We start from the raw sequence: 26,465 nt of genomic DNA on the forward strand, positions 1-26,465 counted from the left end.
AAGACCCTAGAAGAGCATAAAGAAGACATTGCAAGACTAAATAAAAAAATAGATGATCTTATGGAAATTAAAGAAACTGTTGACCAAATTAAAAAGATTCTGGACACTCATAGTACAAGACTAGAGGAAGTTGAACAACGAATCAGTGACCTGGAAGATGACAGAATGGAAAATGAAAGCATAAAAGAAAGAATGGGGAAAAAAATTGAAAAAATCGAAATGGACCTCAGGGATATGATAGATAATATGAAACGTCCAAATATAAGACTCACTGGTGTCCCAGAAGGGGAAGAAAAGGGTAAAGGTCTAGGAAGAGTATTCAAAGAAATTGTGGGGGAAAACTTCCCAAATCTTCTAAACAACATAAATACACAAATCATAAATGCTCAGTGAACCCCAAATAGAATAAATCCAAATAAACCCACTCCGAGACATATACTGATCACACTGTCAAACACAGAAGAGAAGGAGCAAGTTCTGAAAGCAGCAAGAGAAAAGCAATTCCCCACATACAAAGGAAACAGCAGAAGACTAAGTAGTGACTACTCAGCAGCCACCATGGAGGCGAGAAGGCAGTGGCACGATATATTTAAAATTCTGAGTGAGAAAAATTTCCAGCCAAGAATACTTTATCCAGCAAAGCTCTCCTTCAAATTTGAGGGAGAGCTTAAATTTTTCACAGACAAACAAATGCTGAGAGAATTTGCTAACAAGAGACCTGCCCTACTGGAGATACTCAAGGGAGCCCTACAGACAGAGAAACAAAGACAGGACAGAGAGACTTGGAGAAAGGTTCAGTACTAAAGAGATTCGGTATGGGTACAATAAAGGATATTAATAGACAGAGGGGAAAAAATATGAAACATAAACCAAAGGACAAGATGGGTGATTCAAGAAATGCCTTCACGGTTATAACGTTGAATGTAAATGGATTAAACTCCCCAATTAAAAGATATAGATTCGCAGAATGGATCAAAAAAAAATGAACCATCAATATGTTGCATACAAGAGACTCATCTTAGACACAGGGACACAAAGAAACTGAAAGTGAAAGGATGGAAAAAAATATTTCATGCAAGCTACAGCCAAAAGAAAGCAGGTGTAGCAATATTAATCTCAGATAAAATAGACTTCAAATGCAGGGATGTTTTGAGAGACAAAGAAGGCCACTACATACTAATAAAAGGGGCAATTCAGCAAGAAGAAATAACAATCGTAAATGTCTATGCACCCAATCAAGGTGCCACAAAATACATGAGAGAAACACTGGCAAAACTAAAGGAAGCAATTGATGTTTCCACAATAATTGTGGGAGACTTCAACACATCACTCTCTCCTATAGATAGATCAACCAGACAGAAGACCAATAAGGAAATTGAAAACCTAAACAATCTGATAAATGAATTAGATTTAACAGACATATACAGGACATTACATCCCAAATCACCAGGATACACATACTTTTCTAGTGCTCATGGAACTTTCTCCAGAATAGATCATATGCTGGGACATAAAACAAGCCTCAATAAATTTAAAAAGATTGAAATTATTCAAAGCACATTCTCTGACCACAATGGAATACAATTAGAAGTCAATAACCATCAGAGACTTAGAAAATTCACAAATACCTGGAGGTTAAACAACACACTCCTAAACAATCAGTGGGTTAAAGAAGAAATAGCAAGAGAAATTGCTAAATATATAGAGACGAATGAAAATGAGAACACAACATACCACAACCTATGGGATGCAGCAAAAGCAGTGCTGAGGGGGAAATTTATAGCACTAAACGCATATATTAAAAAGGAAGAAAGAGCCAAAATCAAAGAACTTCATACCCTCTTGCTGCTTCCTCATGCAAAAACATTCTTATATTCATACATTTAATCACACTCATTGACCACTTTAGGTTGCACTAAGTTATACAGTCCCAGTCTTTATCTTCTATCTTTCCTTCTCATGTCATTCATACCCCTAACCTTCCTCTCTCAACCATATTCACAGTCATCTTTTCTCAGTGGTCTTATGATACTGTGCTACCATCACACATTAATTGTACTATCCATTTCTGGATCTATACAATCAATCCTCTAGAACATTCTATACTTCTTTAACATCAAATGCCCAATCTCTACCCTATTTCTATCTCCTGATATCTTCATTTCTACACTCTTCTCCAAACCTCTCTCTCCTGTCTTTTCCTATCAGTCTGTAACAGTATTTCTTGTAGAGGAGGTCCCCTGTTCACAAACACTCTCAGTGTCTGCCTTCTCACCTCCATGGTTTCTGCCAAGACACCCACACTTAAGTCTTATCAAGCTTCCCTTGTATGTGATGGATTGCTTTTCTCTTGCTGCTTTCAGAATTCTTTTTCTTTGACATTTGACAATCTGATTCGTAAATATCTTGTAGTAGGTCTATTTGGATCTATTCTGTTTGGAGTATGCTGTGCTTCTTGGATCTGTAATTTTATGTCTTTTATTAGAGATGGGAAATTTTCAGTGATTATTTCCTCCACTTTTCTTTCTGCCCCTTTTCTCTTCTCTTCTCCTTTTGGGACACCCACAACATGTATATTCCTGTGCTTTGTGTTCTCACTCAGTTTCCTGAGAACCTGCTTATATTTTTCCATTCTTTTCCCTATCTGTTCCTTTGTGTGCAGGATTTCAGATGTCCTGTCCTCCAGCTCACTGATCTTTCTTCTGCCTCTCCAAGTCTGCTGTTATACGTCGCCATTATGTTTTTCATCTCTTCTATTGTGTCTTTCATTCCCATAAGTTCTGCCATTTCTTTTTTCAAGCTTATGAATTCTTCCTTATGATCCCCAGTGTCTTCTTTATATCCTTCATCTTTTTTGTCACATTCTCTCTCAACTCATTGATTTGATTTAAAAGATTTGTTTGGATATCTATAATTAGTTGTTTCAACTCCAGAATCACAGTTGAGGTGTTAATTTCTTCCTTTGACTGGGCCATATCTTCCCATTTCCTGATGTGGCTTGTGATTTTTGCTGTCTAGACATCTGATTTTCTGGATTGGTTTATTCTGGAGGCTGTTTTCACTTTTTTGCCTAAGGTTTCTTGTTGGTTGTCTTTGATCTCTTATCTTTTCTTTGTTTCTGTCCCTGGCCAATCGTTAGATTGGCTCTGCCCCTCAGTCTTCCCCCCAAAAGCAGGCACCCACTGTGGCCTGCCACAGAGATGGGAGGTAGGCACTGGGCACCCAGCAAGCTCACTGTGTGTGGTAATACAAATCTGCTGGCTTCCAGTGGTGCTCTATTTTCCAATGGCTAGCAAGACCTGGGTTTGTTTTGGGTCCCTGTTTTAACAGCTGGATCTTCCCTATTTCTCAGCCAAAACAGGGGCAGGTTTCCATACAGGGCATGTAGGCCAGCTCCTGTGATCCTAAGAAAGGGTCTGAAGCATCCTTTAAAAAGTATTTTACTTCCTTTGCACTTTCCAGACTGTCCAGCAGATGTCACCGTTCGGTAACTTAATTATCCTCAGAGGCTGCTTTGCCTCCAAGCACAGGTTGTGTCTGACCCAGCCAGGCTGAAACTGCAGGATTCCTATGCCCTCACTTTGCCAGCCAAAATCTGACTCGATGTGTGGCTCCACCTGTGACAAAGTAATCCCTCAGTCGACCCAGCACTCCAGCTGTCTCCAAGGCAAAGAAACGGCTGCCAGCTGCTGCTCCTTTAAGGGTAGGGGAAGGGCTTTCAGACCCAGGGCTGGAAAAAGTCTCTGTCTACATTTTCTCTGTCTCTTTGTCCCTCACTGATCTGGGCTTTGAAATGTCCTCCCCTGTCCACCGAGTCTTTCAACAGTGAGGGTATTTTTCACTGCTGTGAAAGAATTTACAATGTGTCCCTGTTGAAGGGGTCCCATCTGCTGATTGTGAACCTCAGAGACTGAGTGAGGGGGAAGGGAGAGGACTGGCTGATCTGGGACAGAAGATTCCTACCTGGTTTCTTCTCTTTCTTCAATTTGGCATTTGCAGGGTCCTTCTTCAGTCTATATCCTCCTCCAGAGTTTCAAACAATTCAGAATCGTCCTTTTTATCTTGAATCTCTGAAGAGAAGTTTTCAGTAGCTGTTTATGTTGCCATGTTGATGACGTCACCCCCAAGGTATCTCTTAAAGCAAAATAAGTCATGTTGGTCCTGATTTAAACTTGAGATAAAATCCAAAATCCTCAACAGGACCACAGATTATTCTAGATTCCCTGCTGACTTCTCTTGCTTCATCTTAGCACTACTGTCCTCTCACAACCCTCCAGAAACATCAACTGATCAAGTCAATGATTGACTGACTGACTAATTTAGTTCTTTAAAAGTCAAGGACTTTCTATTGCAGGGACTACATGCTTTTCCATTTGCATTGGCCAAGGATGCTCTTCTCTGTTCTTTTACTGCCTCCCTTCTACTCAATCTTCGGATCTAGGTTTAAATGTAACTTCCTCCAAGAGGAAGTCCTCCAATCCAAATGGAAACCCTCTATTATACTTACTAACACCTTCTACTTTTCTTTCACACCACCACAATTTATTATTTACTTGTTTAATGTTGGTTTTCTGCTAGACCATAAGCTCCAGGAAGGCATAACTTTGCCTTTTTAGTTTGCAACTATATTTTTTGCATCTAAAATACTGTTAAGCACATAAATGGGGCTTGATAAACACTTGCTGAATAAATGAATGAATAAAACTGACTACATTTTTAAAATATTGCCTTGATAGAGACTTAGCATGACTATATGTTTAAAATATTTGGAGGGAGTGAAGCACAGATTATTTGGATGTCACAATGATTTCTCTAAAACTGAACCTTTATGCAAGACAATTTGAGAAATTTCAGGTACCGCTTCCATAAGTCTCCCCTCTACTTCTGTTTTGTATAAGATGACTTATGAGAAGAACCTAAGATGGTGACTAGGTGAGACAAGGCAAAAAAATACCTCCATGAAAAATACTAGATAAAAACCAGAAAGTGACCCAGAACACCACTGCGAGCGATGCACCAGCCAGACAAGGTCTGCTAAATCCCCAGGGAACGTGCATTTGATGAAACCAGGAACCTGCATTCTGAAACAAGTGAGTCAGCTGAAAGTCCTGCGGCCGCGCTGTGGTGTGGGGAAACAGTGGGCTGGTGTTTGGAGATGGACTAGTTCTTTAAAAAAAAAAGCCCAGGAGTGGCTGCAGATATGATGGGGAGAGCCACGCAGTGAAGCATGGTGGGAGCAGGCTGGACTAACACCTTGGTGTCTGGCGTGGAAGATAACCCTTCCCACACCTGCTGCTGACTGTCTCAAGACCAGAGGAACAGAGGGGAGCCAAAAGGAGAAAAAAATTACATTCCTTGCAGCCATCTCCCCAGCGGGGATGGAGACGCTCCTGCCCGGGGCCAGACCCACAGCCCAGAGCAGTGCCAAGAAACCCAGTGTGATGGGGAATCTTTCCTGCAGCACTACACACAAGCCACAATATTGGGACAGTAGCCTTTAATACACCCATGGCTGATTGTCCCAGAGCTGGGAGGGCAGAGCTGTGTGAAAAGGGGGAAGTTAACGCGTCCCATTCAACCATCTTTGAAGCAGGCTGGGAGCACCCCTGCACGGCCCAGCGACCCAGGGCTTCCCTGGCAGGCCGGCACGCACTAGTGACATGGCGTGGCCCTCCCTCAGCAGAGGTCCTGGTAGAGCACAGCTGGGAAGGGGGAACCGCTCGGAAATCCCAGGACCCTACATGAATACCAAGGACTTGTGGGTCAGCGGCAGAGACAATCAGTGCAAAGACTGAAATGAAGGTTTAGGCTCCTGCAACAGGCTTAAATCTCTGGGAACACCTGGGAGGTTGGATTATTAAAGCTGCCCTGCCTGCCTAACCACCCAGACACACACTGTACATTCAGGGCAGACAGCACCAACAATGCACCCAAACTTAGTGCACAAATTGAACCCCACAAGAATCAGATCCCACACACCACAAAGACAACATTGGGGAGAACTGACTTGAGGGGAATAGGTGACTCGCGGACACCATCTGCTGGTTAGTTAGAGAAAGTGTACACCACCAAACTGTAGATCTGACAAATTAGAGATTGGTATTTTTTATATCCTAAAAGAACCCTATCAAGTAAAGCAAATGCCAAGAGGTGAAAAACAACAGAAAATCTTAAAGCATATGATAAAACCAGATGATATGGAGAACCCAAACCCAAACATCCAAATCAAAAGATCAGAAGACACACAGTACTTGGCACAATTAATCAAAGAACTACAGACAGGCAACAAGAGCATGGCACAGGATATAAGGGACATGAAGAAGAGGATGGCACAGGATATAAAGGAAATAAAGAAGACCCTAGAAGAGCATAAAGAAGAAATTACAAGAATAAATAATAGAAGATCTTACGGAAATAAAAGAAACTGTTGGCCAAATTAAAAAGACTCTGGATACTCATAATACAAGATTAGAGGAAGGTGAACAACACCTCAGCCTCCTCAAGGACCACAGAACAGAAAATGAAAGTACAAAAGAAAGAATGGGGAAAAAAACTGAAAAAATTGAAATGGATCTCAGGGATATGATAGATAAAATAAAATGTCCAAATTTAAGACTCATTGGTGTCCCAGAACAGGAAGAGAAGGGTAAAGGTCTAGAAAGAGTATTCAAAGAAATTGTTGGGGAAAACTTCCCAAACTTTCTACACAATATAAATACACAAAGCATAAATGCCCAGTGAACTCCAAATAGAATAAATCCAAATAAACCCACTCCAAGACATATTCTGATCAGACTGTCAAATACTGAAGAAAAGGAGCAAGTTCTGAAAGCAGCAAGAGAAAAGCAATTCACCACATACAAAGGAAACAACATAAGACTAGTGGCTATTCAGCGGCCAGCATGGAGGCGAGAAGGCAGTGGCATGACATATTTAAAATTCTGAGAGAGAAAAATTTCCAACCAAGAATACTTTATCCAGCAAAACTCTCCTTCAAATTTGAGGGGGAGCTTAAATTTTTCACAGACAAATGCTGAGAGATTTTGCTAATAAAAGACCTGCCCTACTTCAGATACTAAAGGGAGCCCTACGGACAGAGAAAAAAGCTAGGGACTTCACCACCAGTAGATCAGTCCTATAAGAAATGTTAAAGGGAGTTGAGCAGGCTGAAAGGAAGGGACACTAAACAATTGACTGAAACTACATGAAGAAATAAAGGGTACCACTAAAGATCACATGATAAATATAAATACCAATACTACTGTATTTTTGATTTGTAACTCCACTATTTACTTCCTACAGGATCTAAAATACATAAACTAATGATAAATCAGTGGTTTTGGACTCAAAGTAAAATATGTAATTTTTGACAAGAACTACATAAAGGTGGGGGAATGGAGGAGTATAGGAACATAGTTTATGTGTCATATTGAAGTTAAGGTGGTATTAAAGAAAAACAAGATTGTCACAGATTTAAGATGTTAAATTTAAGCCCCATGGTAAATACAAAGAAAGTATCAGAGAATATGACCATAGAGATGAAAAGTAGAGTAGGGGTTCCGAGAAGTGGGGGAAGAGGCAATGGAGAGTTAAGAAATGAGTGTAGGGTTTCTGTTTGGGGTGAAGAGAAACTTCTAGAAAAGGATGGTGGGAAGGTGATAGCATTGCAACATTCTAAATGTGATTAATCTCACTAATGGAATACTAGGGAGGGGGTGGAATGGGAAGATTTAGGCTGTATATATGTTTCCACAACTGAAAAAAAAGACAGTCTAAATAGATGACAATTAAATGCCAAGGATGATCTTGGATGGGATCTGAGGATGGAGGAGGGGAGGCTCAAAGGGACACAGATGGGACATAAGGAAAAAAAAAAAAAAGGAAATATAGAATGTAAGCTTTGTATCAAGGTTGAATTTCTTGAACTTCTTAGCTGCATTTAATGGGATTGCATAGAAGAATGTTCTTGTTCATGGGAAATCTATATGTGAATTATATTGTTTGTTCAAGGATGTGTGCAGCTTACTCTCATATGTTCAGAAGACAGAGCAATAGATGATGGATGATAGGGAGGGAGAGAGGGAGGGAGGAAGGGAGGGAGGGAAAGAAAGAAAGAAATGGCAGTGTGACAGGATGTTAAAGGTGGTGGATCGGGGGATCAGGGGAGGGGGGTTGGGGTATGCTGGACTTCTATGTATGGGGTTTGTACTGTTTTTGCAACTGTTCCTGCAAGTTTGAATTTATCTCAAAATAAAATTTCTTAATAAAAAAAAAATGACTTATGAGCAAAGACCATTAACGTAGAGACCATACTAAATGAACAAACAGCCAAACTGATAAAGTCTATAATGAAATTAAGCTTTGCATAGTACAGATAAAATTGAAACTGTGAAGTAATATTTCTATCACCTCTGTAACACTTTATCATAGGTAAAGAATAGGGAGAAGGAAAGAAGTTTTTATTTCATTTAATAGATTTTTTCATTTAAATAGTCATTTCAGTTTTTTTCCTCCTCCTTTTTCTGTAACTATTCTCCAAAATGCTCAAATCCAAATTTAGTAACATATTATCTAATTTTTACATTAACTTCAGACTATTCTCCTGGGGATATGGGGGAAATGCACTATTTAATCATCAAGATCGAATTTTTTCTTAATTTTCTTCTCTAAAGGGAAGGTTATTCAAGTTCTAAACCTTTAGTTATTTTTAATATAATTCTTCCACATTCTCCACAATATCATGCAATTGTCATCCTTTCTTACAGATGATAAAAAATACAGTATTGCTTCTACTTTGAAAACAAAGAAAAGATTTTATGTCATTTTTTAGCTCTATAAAAAGAATTACTTTAACAGTATGTGGTAAAGAATACTCAAACAAATATAAATTCAAAAATATGAACTCAACTTTAGTTTCCTTCATGTCTAACAAATCGTCTCATAAAATTTCCAAGTAACAAATATTTTCTGGTATTTAGAAGTTTCTCCAATCATAACGAATAAAGTACTGACATCCAATCTGTTCTTTTTTGACAAACTGCATAACATCCTATTTGCCTTTGCTCCTCTTCCTTTTTTTTTAATTACCAATTTTAATTAGTGTACATAGAAATTACATGATGGCATTGAGAGTATCTGGAAAATTTTTTACTTCTTTGCAAACTTCACACCACTAAATCTAAAAGACACGTATAAAGTTCTAGGCTCTTCTGTTTGCCACAATCCTCAACTTTTCAACTCATTCTTAGTGGCCCAATCATAGTTTGGCCATGCATTTTATTCATGTTTTCAAATTCCAAACTGCTTCAGGTAAGTAATTAACCCAGTTGTCCTTTCAATATAGAACCAACTGTCGACATTTTCAGTGGGTTAACTTTCTCAAATTGATATCTGTGCTTCAGTTTCATTATTAGTTGTCTCATCACATATTGCTGAATAAGCTGAAGAAACAATCACAATGTCCTGTAACATTTCATTTTGAAATTATTTACTTTGTAGCTATCGATCTCTTACCACATAGGTTGAAATAATTAACTTTCACTTTTACAATTCTAAAAAAATTAACATTTTTCACACATTCCCTCTTAAAAGTAAGACTTTTATTCTGAGAAATAAAATATTTTTCTTGTTTTGAGCAACAGGTATTGTTCCTACCAGTGTTTCGAATAAGCAAATGATAATTAATCAATATATTTCTCCATAAATTAATATTCACGCTAAAATTCAGCGGTTTCAAATACCTTTCACTTCTTTCATGTTTTCTGAATTTTTCCCACTGCTTTTTCCACTTACAAAGTCCTTGTGTTTTAAGTGATTCTTCTCCAGAACCAAATTCTTGTTGGCTATATAATATCAAATGCCAACCATCAAAACTCAGCATTCATAATTCTTTACTTTTTTCTGATTGGCCTTGGGTCTTGATATTCTGTGTAGAAGTTCACAAAAGAACAAGATCCTGGCCTCTGTGTTATGCTGGTGACAGACTCAGAGTCTGATTATTGATGATAACGAAGTATTGGTTTTCCCACACTGCTGTTATTTTAATATCATTATTTGACTTGCCTAGTGAATTTTTAGAAATTCTTGTGCTTTTATTTTGGCATAATTTCCAAAGTTTACACACACACGCACACACACAAAACTACAACTGACCATACCCATAACACTGAGTAACTGAAGAATACTGTACAAGCAATGCAAAGCTGGAAAAACATCAAAATAAAGTTTATGCAGGTAGGTTAGCAGGACACCAACCCAAACGCCAATATATATAGCAAAGGCCTCATTGATTTCCTTTGCTCTGTTGGTTTTTAAAAATTAACAGTTACAAAACAAACTGGACCATGGCTTGAACTTACAGCTTAAAATAACTGATTACATGCTTTGACAGCTCTACTTAATTCCTAAGGTTGTCACTCTGGAAATTGGAGAACAAGGAGAGGAAATGCATCTGCCTTCTTTCTACATCCTAAATTTTCTTTTAAAAAGGCTTATCCTTAATATTTTTTTTAAATTATTAACTCTTAGGTTGTTATATGGAAGATGTTCTGGAGTTTTAAACACAGAGACCTTAACCTCTGACATGTTGTCTTTTAATGGTACTTTAAGGCCTCTCATTTATCTGACACCATCCAGAATGAAGAATTCTACAAGAAAAGTCAAATTTTCAGAAAACTAAATCTTGTTAAGTAAGAAACTGTGAAAGGTCTGAGATTTTACCCTACTTGCAAGCTAACAAGTTAGGTTGCCATAGTATCTACCCATAAATTTAAGATAAACTTTAATCTCAAATATAGTAAAGCTTTCTAACATCTGGCCCCAACTTATTTTTCTGCCCTTTTCTCTCTCCTCAAACCATTTTTAGAGCATTCTTTTTCACATGATCATTTGTAATCATGTGTATGTTTACTAGTTCATTTTCTGCCTCTTCCACTAAATTTAAGCTCCATGAAAGCAGAGACCATATCTATTTCACTCATACCTGCACATCCAGCATCCAGTATAACTATCTCATAGAAACCATTCAATAAATATTTGTTAAATGAATTAAAAAGCGGTTAGGGAGGCGGGGCAAGATGGAAGACTGGTGAGCTGTATGTTTTAGTTACTCCTCCAGGAAAGTAGGTAGAAAGCCAGGAACTGCGTGGACTGGACACCACAGAGCAATCTGTCTTTGGGCATACTTCATACAACACTCATGAAAATGTCGAACTGCTGAGATCAGCGAAATCTGTAAGTTTTTGCGGCCAGGGGACCCGCGCCCCTCCCTGCCAGGCTCAGTCCCGTGGGAGGAGGGGCTGTCAGCTCCGGGAAGGAGAAGGGAGAACTGCAGTGGCTGCTCTTATCGGAAACTCATTCCACTGATTCAGACTCCAACCATAGATAGACAGAGACCAGACACCAGAGAATCTGTGAGCAGCCAGCCCAGCAGAGAGGAGACAGGCATAGAAAAAAAAAAAAACAACACGAAAAACTCCAAAATAAAAGCAGAGGATTTTTAGAGTTCTGGTGAACACAGAAAGGGGAAGGGCGGAGCTCAGTCCCTAAGGCGCATATGCAAATCCCGAAGAAAAGCCGATCTCTCTGCCCTGTGGACCTTTCCTTAATGGCCCTGGTTGCTTTGTCTCTTAGCATTTCAATAACCCATTAGATCTCTGAGGAGGGCCCTTATTTTTTTTTTTTTTAATCCTTTTTTCTTTTTCTAAAACAATTACTCTAAGAAGCCCAATACAGAAAGCTTCAAAGACTTTCAATTTGGGCACGTCAAGTCAAGAGCAGAACTAAGAGAGCTCTGAGACAAAAGGCAATAATTCAGTGGCTGAGAAAATTCACTAAACACCACAACTTCCCAAGAAAACGGGGGTGTCCGCTCACAGCCACCATCCTGGTGGACAGGAAACACTCCTGCCCATCGCCAGCCCCATAGCCCAGAACTGCCCCAGACAACCCAGTGTGACGGAAGTGCTTCAAATAACAGGCACACACCACAAAACTGGGCGTGGACATTAGCCTTCCCTGAAACCTCAGCTGATTGTCCCAGAGTTGGGAAGGTGGAGCAGTGTGAATTAACAAAGCCCCATTCAGCCATCATTTCAGCAGACTGGGAGCCTCCCTACACAGCCCAGCAGCCCAGAACTGCCCTGAGGGGACGGCACTCACCTGTGACATAGCACAGTCACCCGTCAACAGAGGACCCGGGGTGCACAGCCTGGAAGAGGGGCCCACTTGCAAGTCTCAGGAGCCATACGCCAATACCAAGGACTTGTGGGTCAGTGGCAGAGACAAACTGTGGCAGGACTGAACTGAAGGATTAGACTATTGCACCAGCTTTAAAACTCTAGGATCACCAGGGAGATTTGATTGTTAGAGCCACCCACCCTCCCCGACTGCCCAGAAACACGCCCCACATACAGGGCAGGCAACACCAACTACACACGCAAGCTTGGTACACCAATTGGGCCCCACAAGACTCACTCCCCCACTCACCAAAAAGGCTAAGCAGGGGAGAACTGGCTTGTGGAGAACAGGTGGCTCGTGGACGCCACCTGCTGGTTAGTTAGAGAAAGTGTACTCCACGAAGCTGTAGATCTGATAAATTAGAGATAAGGACTTCAATAGGTCTACAAACCCTAAAAGAACCCTATCAAGTTCAGCAAATGCCACGAGGCCAAAAACAACAGAAAATTATAAAGCATATGAAAAAACCAGACGATATGGATAACCCAAGCCCAAGCACCCAAATCAAAAGACCAGAAGAGACACAGCACCTAGAGCAGCTACTCAAAGAACTAAAGATGAACAATGAGACCATAGTACGGGATATGAAGGAAATCAAGAAGACTCTAGAAGAGCATAAAGAAGACATTGCAAGACTAAATAAAAAAATGGATGATCTTATGGAAATTAAAGAAATTTTTGACCAAATTAAAAAGATTCTGGACACTCATAGTACAAGACTAGAGGAAGTTGAACAACGAATCAGTGACCTGGAAGATGACAGAATGGAAAATGAAAGCATAAAAGAAAGAATGGGGAAAAAAATTGAAAAAATCAAAATGGACCTCAGGGATATGATAGATAATATGAAACGTCCAAATATAAGACTCATTGGTGTCCCAGAAGGGGAAGAAAAGGGTAAAGGTCTAGGAAGAGTATTCAAAGAAATTGTTGGGGAAAACTTCCCAAATCTTCTAAACAACATAAATACACAAATCATAAATGCTCAGTGAACTACAAATAGAATAAATCCAAATAAACCCACTCCAAGACATATACTGATCACACTGTCAAACACAGAAGAGAAGGAGCAAGTTCTGAAAGCAGCAAGAGAAAAGCAATTCACCACATACAAAGGAAACAGCATAAGACTAAGTAGTGACTACTCAGCAGCCACCATGGAGGCGAGAAGGCAGTGGCACGATATATTTAAAATTCTGAGTGAGAAAAATTTCCAGCCAAGAATACTTTATCCAGCAAAGCTCTCCTTCAAATTTGAGGGAGAGCTTAAATTTTTCACAGACAAACAAATGCTGAGAGAATTTGCTAACAAGAGACCTGCCCTACTGGAGATACTAAAGGGAGCCCTACAGACAGAGAAACAAAGACAGGACAGACAGACTTGGAGAAAGGTTCAGTACTAAAGAGATTCGGTATGGGTACAATAAAGGATATTAATAGAGAGAGGGGAAAAATATGGCAAACATAAACCAAAGGATAAGATGGCTGATTCAAGAAATGCCTTCACGGTTATAACGTTGAATGTAAATGGATTAAACTCCCCAATTAAAAGATATAGATTCGCAGAATGGATCAAAAAAAATGAACCATCAATATGTTGCATACAAGAGACTCATCTTAGACATAGGGACACAAAGAAACTGAAAGTGAAAGGATGGAAAAAAATATTTCATGCAAGCTACAGCCAAAAGAAAGCAGGTGTAGCAATATTAATCTCAGATAAAATAGACTTCAAATGCAGGGATGTTTTGAGAGACAAAGAAGGCCACTACATACTAATAAAAGGGGCAATTCAGCAAGAAGAAATAACAATCGTAAATGTCTATGCACCCAATCAAGGTGCCACAAAATACATGAGAGAAACACTGGCAAAACTAAAGGAAGCAATTGATGTTTCCACAATAATTGTGGGAGACTTCAACACATCACTCTCTCCTATAGATAGATCAACCAGACAGAAGACCAATAAGGAAATTGAAAACCTAAACAATCTGATAAATGAATTAGATTTAACAGACATATACAGGACATTACATCCCAAATCACCAGGATACACATACTTTTCTTGTGCTCACGGAACTTTCTCCAGAATAGATCATATGCTGGGACATAAAACAAGCCTCAATAAATTTAAAAAGATTGAAATTATTCAAAGCACATTCTCTGACCACAATGGAATACAATTAGAAGTCAATAACCATCAGAGACTTAGAAAATTCACAAATACCTGGAGGTTAAACAACACACTCCTAAACAATCAGTGGGTTAAAGAAGAAATAGCAAGAGAAATTGCTAAATATATAGAGACGAACGAAAATGAGAACACAACATACCAAAACCTATGGGATGCAGCAAAAGCAGTGCTAAGGGGGAAATTTATAGCACTAAACGCATATATTAAAAAGGAAGAAAGAGCCAAAATCAAAGAACTAATGGATCAACTGAAGAAGCTAGAAAATGAACAGCAAACCAATCCTAAACCAAGTACAAAAAAAGAAATAACAAGGATTAAAGCAGAAATAAATGACATAGAGAACAAAAAAACAATAGAGAGGATAAATATCACCAAAAGTTGGTTCTTTGAGAAGATCAACAAGATTGACAAGCCCCTAGCTAGACTGACAAAATCAAAAACAGAGAAGACCCATATAAACAAAATAATGAATGAAAAAGGTGACATAACTGCAGATCCTGAAGAAATTAAAAAAATTATAAGAGGATATTATGAACAACTGTATGGCAATAAACTGGACAATGTAGAAGAAATGGACAATTTCCTGGAAACATATGAACAACCTAGACTGACCAGAGAAGAAATAGAAGAACTCAACCAACCCATCACAAGCAAAGAGATCCAATCAGTCATCAAAAATCTTCCCACAAATAAATGCCCAGGGCCAGATGGCTTCACAGGGGAATTCTACCAAACTTTCCAGAAAGAACTGACACCAATCTTACTCAAACTCTTTCAAAACATTGAAGAAAATGGAACACTACCTAACTCATTTTATGAAGCTAACATCAATCTAATACCAAAACCAGGCAAAGATGCTACAAAAAAGGAAAACTACCGGCCAATCTCCCTAATGAATATAGATGCAAAAATCCTCAACAAAATACTTGCAATCGAATCCAAAGACACATTAAAAAAATCATACACCATGACCAAGTGGGGTTCATTCCAGGCATGCAAGGATGGTTCAACATCAGAAAAACAATCAATGTATTACAACACATTAAAAACTCGAAAGGGAAAAATCAATTGATCATCTCAATAGATGCTGAAAAAGCATTTGACAAAATCCAACATCCCTTTTTGATAAAAACACTTCAAAAGGTAGGAATTGAAGGAAACTTCCTCAACATGATAAAGAGCATATATGAAAAACCCACAGCCAGCATAGTACTCAATGGTGAGAGACTGAAAGCCTTCCCTCTAAGATCAGGAACAAGACAAGGATGCCCGCTGTCACCACTGTTATTCAACATTGTGCTGGAAGTGCTAGCCAGGGCAATCCGGCAAGACAAAGAAATAAAAGGCATCCAAATTGGAAAAGAAGAAGTAAAACTGTCATTGTTTGCAGACGATATGATCTTATATCTAGAAAACCCTGAGAAATCGACGATACAGCTACTAGAGCTAATAAACAAATTTAGCAAAGTAGCGGGATACAAGATTAATGCACATAAGTCAGTAATGTTTCTATATACTAGAAATGAACAAACTGAAGAGACACTCAAGAAAAAGATACCATTTTCAATAGCAACTAAAAAAATCAAGTACCTAGGAATCAACTTAACCAAAGATGTAAAAGACCTATACAAAGAAAACTACATAACTCTACTAAAAGAAATAGAAGGGGACCTTAAAAGATGGAAAAATATTCCATGTTCATGGATAGGAAGGCTAAATGTCATTAAGATGTCAATTCTACCCAAACTCATCTACAGATTCAATGCAATCCCAATCAAAATTCCAACAACCTACTTTGCAGACTTGGAAAAGCTAGTTATCAAATTTATTTGGAAAGGGAAGATGCCTCGAATTGCTAAAGACACTCTAAAAAAGAAAAATGAAGTGGGAGGACTTACACTCCCTGACTTTGAAGCTTATTATAAAGCCACAGTTGCCAAAACAGCATGGTACTGGCACAAAGATAGACATATAGATCAATGAAATCAAATTGAGAATTCAGAGACAGACCCACAGATCTATGGCCGACTGATCTTTGATAAGGCCCCCAAAGTCACTGAACTGAGCCATAATGGTCTTTTCAACAAATGGGGCTGGGAGAGTTGGATATCCATAGCCAAAAGAATGAAAGAGGACCCCTACCTCACCCCCTACACAAAAATTAACTCAAAATGGACCAAAGATCTCAATATAAAAGAAAGTACCATAAAACTCCTAGAAGATAATGTAGGAAAACATCTTCAAGACCTTGTATTAGGTGGCCACTTCCTAGACTTTACACCCAAAGCACAAGCAACAAAAGAGAAAATAGATAAATGGGAACTCCTCAAGCTTAGAAGTTTCTGCACCTCAAAGGAATTTCTCAAAAAGGTAAAGAGGCAGCCAACTCAATGGGAAAAAATTTTTGGAAACCATGTATCTGACAAAAGACTGATATCTTGCATATACAAAGAAATCCTACAACTCAATGACAATAGTACAGACAGCCCAATTATAAAATGGGCAAAAGATATGAAAAGACAGTTCTCTGAAGAGGAAATACAAATGGCCAAGAAACACATGAAAAAATGTTCAGCTTCACTAGCTATTAGAGAGATGCAAATTAAGACCACAATGAGATACCATCTAACACCGGTTAGAATGGCTGCCATTAAACAAACAGGAAACTACAAATGCTGGAGGGGATGTGGAGAAATTGGAATTCTTATTCACTGTTGGTGGGACTGTATAATGGTTCAGCCACTCTGGAAGTCAGTCTGGCAGTTCCTTAGAAAACTAGATATAGAGCTACCATTCGATCCGGCGATTGCACTTCTCGGTATATACCCGGAAGATCGGAAAGCAGTGACACGAACAGATATCTGCACGCCAATGTTCATAGCAGCATTATTCACAATTGCCAAGAGATGGAAACAACCCAAATGTCCTTCAACAGATGAGTGTATAAATAAAATGTGGTATATACACACGATGGAATACTACGCGTCAGTAAGAAGGAACGATCTCGTGAAACATATGACAACATGGATTAACCTTGAAGACATAATGCTGAGTGAAATAAGCCAGGCACAAAAAGAGAAATATTACATGCTACCACTAATGTGAACTTTCAAAAATGTAAAACAAATGGTTTATAATGTAGAATGTAGGGGAACTAGCAGTAGAGAGTAATTAAGGAAGGGGGAACAATAATCCAAGAAGAACAGATAAGCTTTTTAACGTTCTGGGGATGCCCAGAAATGACTATGGTCTGTTAATTTCTGTTGGATATAGTAGGAACAAGTTCACAGAAAGGTTGCTATATTATGTAACTTTCTTGGGGTAAAGTAGGAACATATTGGAAGTTAAGCAGTTATCTTAGGTTAGTTGTCTTTTTCTTACTCCCTTGTTATGGTCTCTTTGAAATGTTCTTTTTATTGTATGTTTGTTTTCTTTTTAATTTTTTTTTTCATACAGTTGATTTAAAAAAGAAGGGAAAGTTAAAAAAAAAAAAAAGAAAGAAAGAAAAACAAGGAAAAAAAATGATGTAGTGCCCCCTTGAGGAGCCTGTGGAGAATGCAGGGGTATTCGCCTACCCCACCTCCATGGTTGCTAACATGACCACAGACATAGGGGACTGGTGGTTTGATGGGTTGAGCCCTCTACCACAGGTTTTACCCTTGGGAAGACGGTTGCTGCAAAGGAGAGGATAGGCCTCCCTATGGTTGTGCCTAAGAGCCTCCTCCCGAATGCCTCTTTGTTGCTCGGATGTGGCCCTGTCTCGCTAGCTAAGCCAACTTGAAAGGTGAAATCACTGCCCTCCCCCGTACGTGGGATCAGACACCCAGGGGAGTGAATCTCCCTGGCAACGTGGAATATGACTCCCGGGGAGGAATGTAGACCCGGCATCGTGGGACGGAGAACATCTTCTTGACCAAAAGGGGGATGTGAAAGGAAATGAAATAAGCTTCAGTGGCAGAGAGATTCCAAAACGAGCCGAGAGGTCACTCTGGTGGGCACTCTTACGCACACTTTAGACAACCCTTTTTAGGTTCTAAAGAATTGGGGTAGCTGGTGGTGGATACCTGAAACTATCAAACTACAACCCAGAACCCATGAATCTCGAAGACAGATGTATAAAAATGTAGCTTATGAGGGGTGACAATGGGATTGGGAAAGCCATAAGGACCACACTCCACTTTGTCTAGTTTATGGATGGATGAGTAGAAAAATAGGGGAAGGAAACAAACAGACAAAGGTACCCAGTGTTCTTTTTTACTTCAATTGCTCTTTTTCACTCTAATTATTATTCTTGTTATTTTTGTGTGTGTGCTAATGAAGGTGTCAGGGATTGATTTAGGTGATGAATGTACAACTATGTAATGGTACTGTAAACAATCGAAAGTACGATTTGTTTTGTATGACTGCGTGGTATGTGAATATATCTCAATAAAATGATTAAAAAAAAAAAAAAAGCGGTTAGACGTAATTTATCTGTTTCTACCTACACACATGCTATTCCTCACAGCTTCCCCACTCACCAATGCAAATCTTAAAATTTGTATCAATTCTCACCTGCCCATATGACTCAAACCCACCCCATCCCATAAATCCTTCCCTAGGCAAGTCAGTCTACATTCACCCTCCTATAGCTTCATTTTACACACCTAGCATGTATCAAATACTGGCATATTATACTGAGAAAGCACATTGTCGACAGATGGCTCAGAGCTCAACACACAGGAGCTGCTAATCAACAAATGATTTTCACAAAATCTAAACTTTAATTTGAAATGTTAGTTTTCTATTTGTATTTTTTAAGCCTTCATTTTGCCTAAAAAGAAAATAATTAAGGAAAAATTTAGAATACTAATTCTACTCATACATAAAGCCATATTATAAATTTTGCCCCTCAAAATTTTCCTAAAACGACTTGAAACTTAACTTAAAAATCAAGCCTGAAACAACTCAAATACCCTTTAACTAGTGAATAAACTGTGGTACATCCATAAGATGGAATACTGCTTTTCAGCAATAAAAAGGAACAAACTACATCCACAATGCGGATGAATCTCAAATGCATTATGCTAAGTGAAAGAAGCCAGACTCAAAGGCTACATACAGTATGATTCCACTTACCATTGTGAAAAAGGAAAACTATAAGGAAAGAATACAGATCAGCAGTTGCCAGGGGCTGGGAATGGAAGTAAGAGGCTGACTACAAAGGGACAGAAAGGAATTTTTTGGAATGATGGAACTGTTCTGTATCTTGACTGTGGTGGTGGTTACACAACTCTATACATATGTCTAAACTCATAACACTATACACCAGAAAAGGTGAATTTTATGATATAAAAAACATACCTCAATAAAGCTGACCTGAAAAACATTGTTAAAAAAATAAAAATATAGCTGCGAAGAGCCAGAACATTAATCATTCGGTTGGTCAACCACTAACTACACTTTGAGCTAGCACAGTACTAGGCCCCTGGGTTATACGTATGAGTAAGGCATTTAGTTAGATGGCACACTGGCTATATATCTGGTGTGGGGATATGGAGACTGAAAACCTACATGGAGCAAACTCAGAGAATGGAAAGTGGCTCTGCATGAGTCAGTGCTTGCTGCTGTACCTAAAGGAGTTGCTGAAGAGCACTTCAGCTGCATCTGAAAGTCATTAGTACCCCCTGGTACATTATTTTATTAACTAAGAAAATGTTTATATTTGTCATTTCCACTTCAAAAAAAAAAAACCATTTCCAAATAATAAAAACTGCGAAGGAACTATCAATTCCAGAGATAGTCCTCACTTTTAGAACCAGAAAAAAACTGAACTTTATCAAATGAAACACCTTATTTGTGTACCAATACTACTACCATCACCACCACCACCATTTAGGAAGGCCTTAGTGTGTCCCAAACACCATGCTAACTAATTTACCTACAGGATTTTATTTAATTCTCAGAAGTGTACAATATTTTCTCCAGTTAAAAACATGAAGAAACTAGACATTCAAGAAATGTGTGCAAAGCCATAATCCCAATGAGTCTGGTATTAAAATTAGGTCTGTCTCATACTACAGCCCCTATTTTTAACCCTTCCTATACTGCATCCTTAGCTAAAATTTGTTATATGACTTTACTGATTCAAAGCCTAGTGCTGTCACATTTTAACAGTGTGATCTTGAGGAACTTCAGATGCCATATCGATACAATGGGGGTAATTATAGCACTTACTTCAAAAATGTATAAGAATTAAATGAGATAATTCATGAAAAGCAATTAGCACAATGCCTAGCACTTTAACACAGGAAGCACTCAATAAATGTTAATTATTATCATTATATCCCTCTGAAGCAGAGGTCAGGAAATTTTTTTTATAGGGGTCAGACAGTAAATATTTTAGGCTTTGCAGGTCTTATGGTTTCTGATACAATAAAATATGGCTCATGGCCATAGTCTGCCAACTCCTGCTCTAGAGCAGAGTTCTTCAAACTCTGCACTACTGACATTTTGGCCAGATAATTCTTTGTTGTGAAGGCCACCCTGAACATCGTAGAATGTTTGGCAGCATCCTTGGCCTCTACCTACTAGATGCCAGTGGCATCCCCCCACCACTAATGACAACCAAAAATATCTCCTAGGAGACAAAATCACCCCCAACTGAGAAACACTGCTTTAGAGCAATCAAACTTGTAAAGAGATAGCATGGATTTTCTAAAAATATAAAATACCTCAACTAAGTGAAAAAAATTATTAAACACACTAAAAAGTATACTCACTTAGCCAAAATTCCCACACTTAGCAATAACTTTATAACTTCTGTGATACACACAGCTGTGGTTGAAAAGTAGAGTTCTTTGTCTGATGTCCTTGTGTATCTTAAAGCTATGGTATAAGCTGCAGCCACCAGGGTCATCACTGTCAAGCAGTATAACTTGAATAACAAACTGACATTCTCTGGAAAATACGTGCAACAAAATGTTATTAGTAGAGAATATAAGTATAGAAAAGTTAATCAATTTTATTACTAAAAATGCTTTGCAATTTTGAGTTCAAAATGCTTTTGAAACCAATGGCATTTAAAAATTTAAGTCAAAACAATACTTCCCAACTACATGAACATGAACAAATACACATATACACAGCACAGCTGACTTTAAATATCAACTTCTGTTGATTTTGTTCCTGGGGAATGCCCCGATTACAAGATTTTGCAGCATACTGACTCCAGGATATTAAATGAAATGTTTAAGATATGTTTAGGATTACAGACTTGTTAAAGCACAACAGGAAAGCAGTGAAAACAACTAAGGCATATATATTCTAAATTTAAAGACAACAGAAAGAAAACAAAAGGAGTAATTGAGAGATAAAAGTGGGGTTAATAAAGACCTTTATCACAATAAAAAATGAACTATTTTGAAAACTCTCATTTCATTATACAGAGAAATAATTCATAACACAAACAAGTATATTGAGAGCAAAGCTCTATAATATGTGAAATGCAAAATATACAACTTTTAGTTGCTCAATTTAAGAGCTGCCTTCAAGTATATATACCAGAGCAGCAGCCATCACTCAGGCACCAGGGACATGCTTCTAGTCAAACATCTTCAATAAAACCATAAACACTGGTCAGACCAGTGCTTTACTTCCAGACCTTCTGATATTGTCATTACCCAAGGCTCAAACTATTTCCACTTTCTTTATCCACCTCCCACCTCTCAGCCCCACAGCTCTCCTTAACCTCCACCCAAATCTTCAGCTCGGGTTAAACAGAGACCAGCAAGCTTTTCTATAAGGGCCTGTAGTAAAAATTTTAGGCTTTCTAGGCCACAAGACAAAGTAGAAGATACTATTTAGGTATTTATGTAACAACAAAGAAAGTTTTTCACAAATTTTTGGACAAAATTTAAAATATAATAATTGAGTATAATGTTTTATAAGATGGATCTACTATAATGAGAAGAATGGAATTCTAATTCTTTTAGGGGGTAACATTTTGCTTAACTGTGGTTCAAACTTAGGGCTCCATCATCAAATCAGTTACAAATGTTCATCTGCAAAAACCATTCCTAGCTCACAGACTGAATAAAAACAAGTAATGGGAAGGACTTGGCCAGCAGGCCATAGTTTGAGGACCCCAGATTAAGAGATCAAAGGAACATAGGATGACTCCAGATTGCTACCATAACTATATTATACTATAATTATATTATGCACTAAGTATGCTTTTGTTCACTGATTTGGGACATAAAGTAGAAGTTTCAAACAAATTATCTTTAGATATATACAGTAGGAACTTACAGGGAAATACATCCTTTGATACAAGTGTTATCTAGTGGGGAATTAAAGAAAAGAGTAAAACGATTTGTAAATTGCAGACAACTTTTTAAAATTACATCAGGTCTTTACTAAAAAGTATTAAGGTAGAACAGAAAAAATAAGCTTATATCTGCCCAAACTTCCTTTACAAAAGATCTAAGGCACTAAAAAGCAATGTTTATGTAAAAAGAAGTGAAGGAGATCACACCAATACTTCCTTTTCTAAACTTTCCTACTAGGGATAAGTGTATGACTTCAAAAACAAAAAATGATTATCCTTAATTACTCAGTGAAGGAGAAAGCACTTCTCTTCTAGATCAGGAGAGAGCAAACTGAATTTAAAAAAAAAACAAAAACACTCCTTGTGTTTATACTGCCTGTGAACTAAGAATGGTTTTACATTTTTTAAATAGTTAGAAAAAAATTAAAATAACATTTTGTGACAAGTAAAAAATATATGAAATTCAAATTTCAGTGTCCATAAATAAAGTTTTATTGGACCATAGCCAGACTCATTCAATTAGATATTGTCTATAGCAACTTTGGCACTACAAGAGCAGAGTTGAGTAGTTGTATCAAAGACCATCTTGCCTTTACAGAAAATTTGTCAACCCATGTCCTGGATTACAGTCATTTTCATAAATAAGAGAAGTTAGGATTGCCAAACTGAAACCTACTTTACTTTATGGGCTTCTGATTCTAAAAACAATATAGCAAATATTTAAACACAAAACCAAATATTTATAGCCTACAAACACTCTGACCTGTCAATACCACTTTAAAAGTATATCTAAAGGAACTTTTAAAAAACATTTTTAAGCATGATTTTCTCTCAGGAATTTCAGTTTAACATTAGATCAAAATATCTCTTCACTCTGTTCAAAAATTCACCAGTATGAGATTTCAATTATTAAAAATAATTTTAATTTTTCAGGGTAACATCTTAAAGCCATGACATGTAATCACTTTAAATTTTGCTGAGAATTTAAATCATGCCAAAGGCCAATGATTATAAACCTAGCTCCCACCTCAACTGGTAGCCACATCTTAATCCTGCATTGTTCTCTGCTTCTCTTAAAGTTCCCATCAGCTCCCACGCAGTATTTGCTTCTGCATAGAAAATGCCCCCAAAAGTCAACTGCTAATGCGATAGTGTTAGAAATGAAGCAGTTTTTAACTAAAAAACATAAGTTTTGAATAATGCATGGAACAGTTTCAGTAAATTGATCAAATTTGCTCTATAATTTAAATGTTTCAATAAGTGTGCCAAAAAACTTTAGGAACTTACTAAATCACTTCTGTTCTATATTTATAGACACATTAAGGGTCTGAAGTTATCTATTTTTCACTTATATTTTACTGTATTTTATGGGGCGCATTATTTGTAATACCTGAGAACTTGGAAATTCAGGGAATCCCAGAAATATCCTTTGTGAGTATCAGGAAGCTACTGAAATTGCAGTTTTGTTAGTATTATACATTTCTAACACAGCCAAGTCATGACAAATATTTATTGGCAACAAGTCTAAAGCTAAATTGCTACAAGTATTTCAGATAATGATTCGACTTCTGCTATTTTTAATCTTGCTGTTTCTATTTTATGTTATCAAAACAATGTGGTTTTTTTTTTTCTTTTCTTCTTATGTTGCTACAAAAAAACTCAAGTTGAACTTATTTGAAAGGAGAGAATACACAAGAGAGGGATATTTAACTACAAATAATGCCTCTGGGCAGGACGTGAATGATAAATGTGGGCTCCAACCAGGAAAAGAATTTAGCAATCATACAAAGGCTATTCTTTAAATATTTGTTCAACATTTCTTCAGAGGTGAAAGCAAGAGCTCTAGTGGGGAAAGGTGGACAAAGTATAGGGTGTCACTTAACCTCTCCTAGATACTGCTCTCCCGTCTAAAAAGTCAGCTCTTGTTGCAACTTACATATCCCACTGAGCAAAACAAAATGATGCTAAGGAGTTCATCACACTCACCCTCTTTAAATGGCAACTAGTCACCAGACATTATTAACGGAATGTGCCATCCCTTGGGGGTAGGGGGAGGATCTCACCTCCCCACCCAAAATAGAATAAAGTGTTCCTTCCAACTACATATGCTATTCCTCCCTAGAGGGAATTCGGGTAACTACTGCTTTCTCCATCTCGTTACAGTTTCAGAGCTGTTTTCACGACCCAGTGATGTTTTTAGCGGCTGTTACATGGAGCAGCCGCTGATTGGGCTCTGCACCCGGAGCATGCCTCTAAGCCTCTGAGGCATCCGTAGTGTAGGAGGCTCAGAAGGACCGCAGCCGCGGTGACCCCAGCATGGACACCGAGAACTGTCCTGTCTCCGGTCGGGTGATGCGGCTCCAACCTGGGACCTGCGCCCCGGCCGCTCTACGTCTCTGCGGCTGCCCAGGCCTGTCTAAATTAGGTTCCTACCCACTACCAGTTTGTTGAGGCAGGCACTGTCTGGCACCGCCGAACTGTCCCGCGCGGAGTCCACTGCGGGGAAAGCAGCCGCAGTGGGAGGCTGGCTGCTCCGCGCATCCTGACAGGCGGCTCAGCGGGCTCAAAAAGGGCGCAGGTCAATTTAAAATCTTCAAGTCCAACGCCCCAACGTAGTCCCGGAGGTCCGGGTGTATGGAGTAGGCTCGACCGTCCGACAGGTGCCGACAATCGCTTATGCTTGCCCACCCCGCCCCCCCGCAGGCTTTGAGCCCAAGCTGCTCCCGCTCTCCCTTCCCAGTGCCCCTCGGCCTCACCTCTTGGGGCAGCCATAGTTCCCTGACAGCCCCGCGCGGAACTGACGCGCGTTCCCAAAGCGCACGCAGCGCAAGGCAAGGGGACCTCCCTCTGTGGTCATAGAGACCGAACACTGCTCGGCCTAGAGCGCCGCGCCGACTGACACCTCCTACCCAGGCAAGCACTAGAATTAGACTCATGGTACCAAGATACGCTCGAAAATGGGAAGAACCCGGATGGAGGAGAGGCTTTTAGAGCCAAGTCCTCAATAGCAGTCTCTGTTTGAAGGCTTAGTTTGTAAACTACAACTTCCGGCTTTCTCAGGAAGCGGAGTCGAAGGAGCGAAGCGTTGCCTTCTGGGAATTGTAGTCCCTACTGGAAATGAGACGGCTGGTTAAGGATTTGGGATTTGTTTTATTGATTCATTCTGCAAGATCTATTGGAGAAGCTCCCAGAACTCGAAAGACTCTTCTTGGCAACTCTTTTATAAACGTCATCTTGTGCATTACCTTTAATAGTTAACTCGTTTAAAGTTAGTAAAATTTATATTACATATTTGTAGTTATTTGTTTTGTGCCTGTGTCCTTATTGTCAGAATTGCCGTTGATTACGTATATTTAACTAGCCAGACTCTTTAACTATATAGTGTTCGCAAAACAAACGGGTGCTTCAAAAATGTGAGACATATCAACAATAACTTTAAGCACTATAATCTCCACCTTCATTAGAGGATGTTAATTAGCATAAGGGATGATAGAAATAATTCATTGATAAAATGTGAGGTGTTCACGATAAATGTATTGGTTAAAAATACTGTAAAGGTCCTCCAGCCCTTACAGGAACAAAGGTACAAAATTCTGACATACCCAGCAACCTATACCTTTGCAGCATGATCTTTCCCCCAAAATTGTCTTTTTAGAGGGTTGTGTGGCTAATGTTGTATATCATTGTTATGTATTTAGATATACATATAGATACACCTGGTCTATT

General features: G+C 38.6%; 1 protein-coding gene across 3 annotated transcripts in view; it reads right to left on the bottom strand.

Annotated features, from left to right (window-relative positions):
* SLC35A1 (solute carrier family 35 member A1) overlaps positions 1 to 25,720 on the bottom strand; it is a 55,122-nt gene extending 29,402 nt beyond the window's left edge. Inside the window, exons 1-3 of one of the 3 annotated variants that reach the window (XM_037842631.1) lie at positions 25,496 to 25,511; positions 24,130 to 24,185; positions 21,193 to 21,370 (exon numbers count right to left, since the gene is read on the bottom strand). In XM_037842631.1, coding sequence (XP_037698559.1) covers positions 21,193 to 21,329 — 137 coding nt within the window. In that variant the 5' untranslated portion in view covers positions 21,330 to 21,370; positions 24,130 to 24,185; positions 25,496 to 25,511. Of the gene's footprint in view, positions 1 to 21,192; positions 21,371 to 24,129; positions 24,189 to 25,495 lie in introns of those variants that run through there. The other 2 variants (XM_037842630.1, XM_037842632.1) reach the window with 2 other exon arrangements.
* Between the last annotated feature and the right edge of the window lie 745 nt (positions 25,721 to 26,465).

Source organism: Choloepus didactylus, chromosome 7 (genome assembly GCF_015220235.1).
Source record: "Choloepus didactylus isolate mChoDid1 chromosome 7, mChoDid1.pri, whole genome shotgun sequence".
Classification (NCBI taxonomy): domain Eukaryota; kingdom Metazoa; phylum Chordata; class Mammalia; order Pilosa; family Megalonychidae; genus Choloepus; species Choloepus didactylus.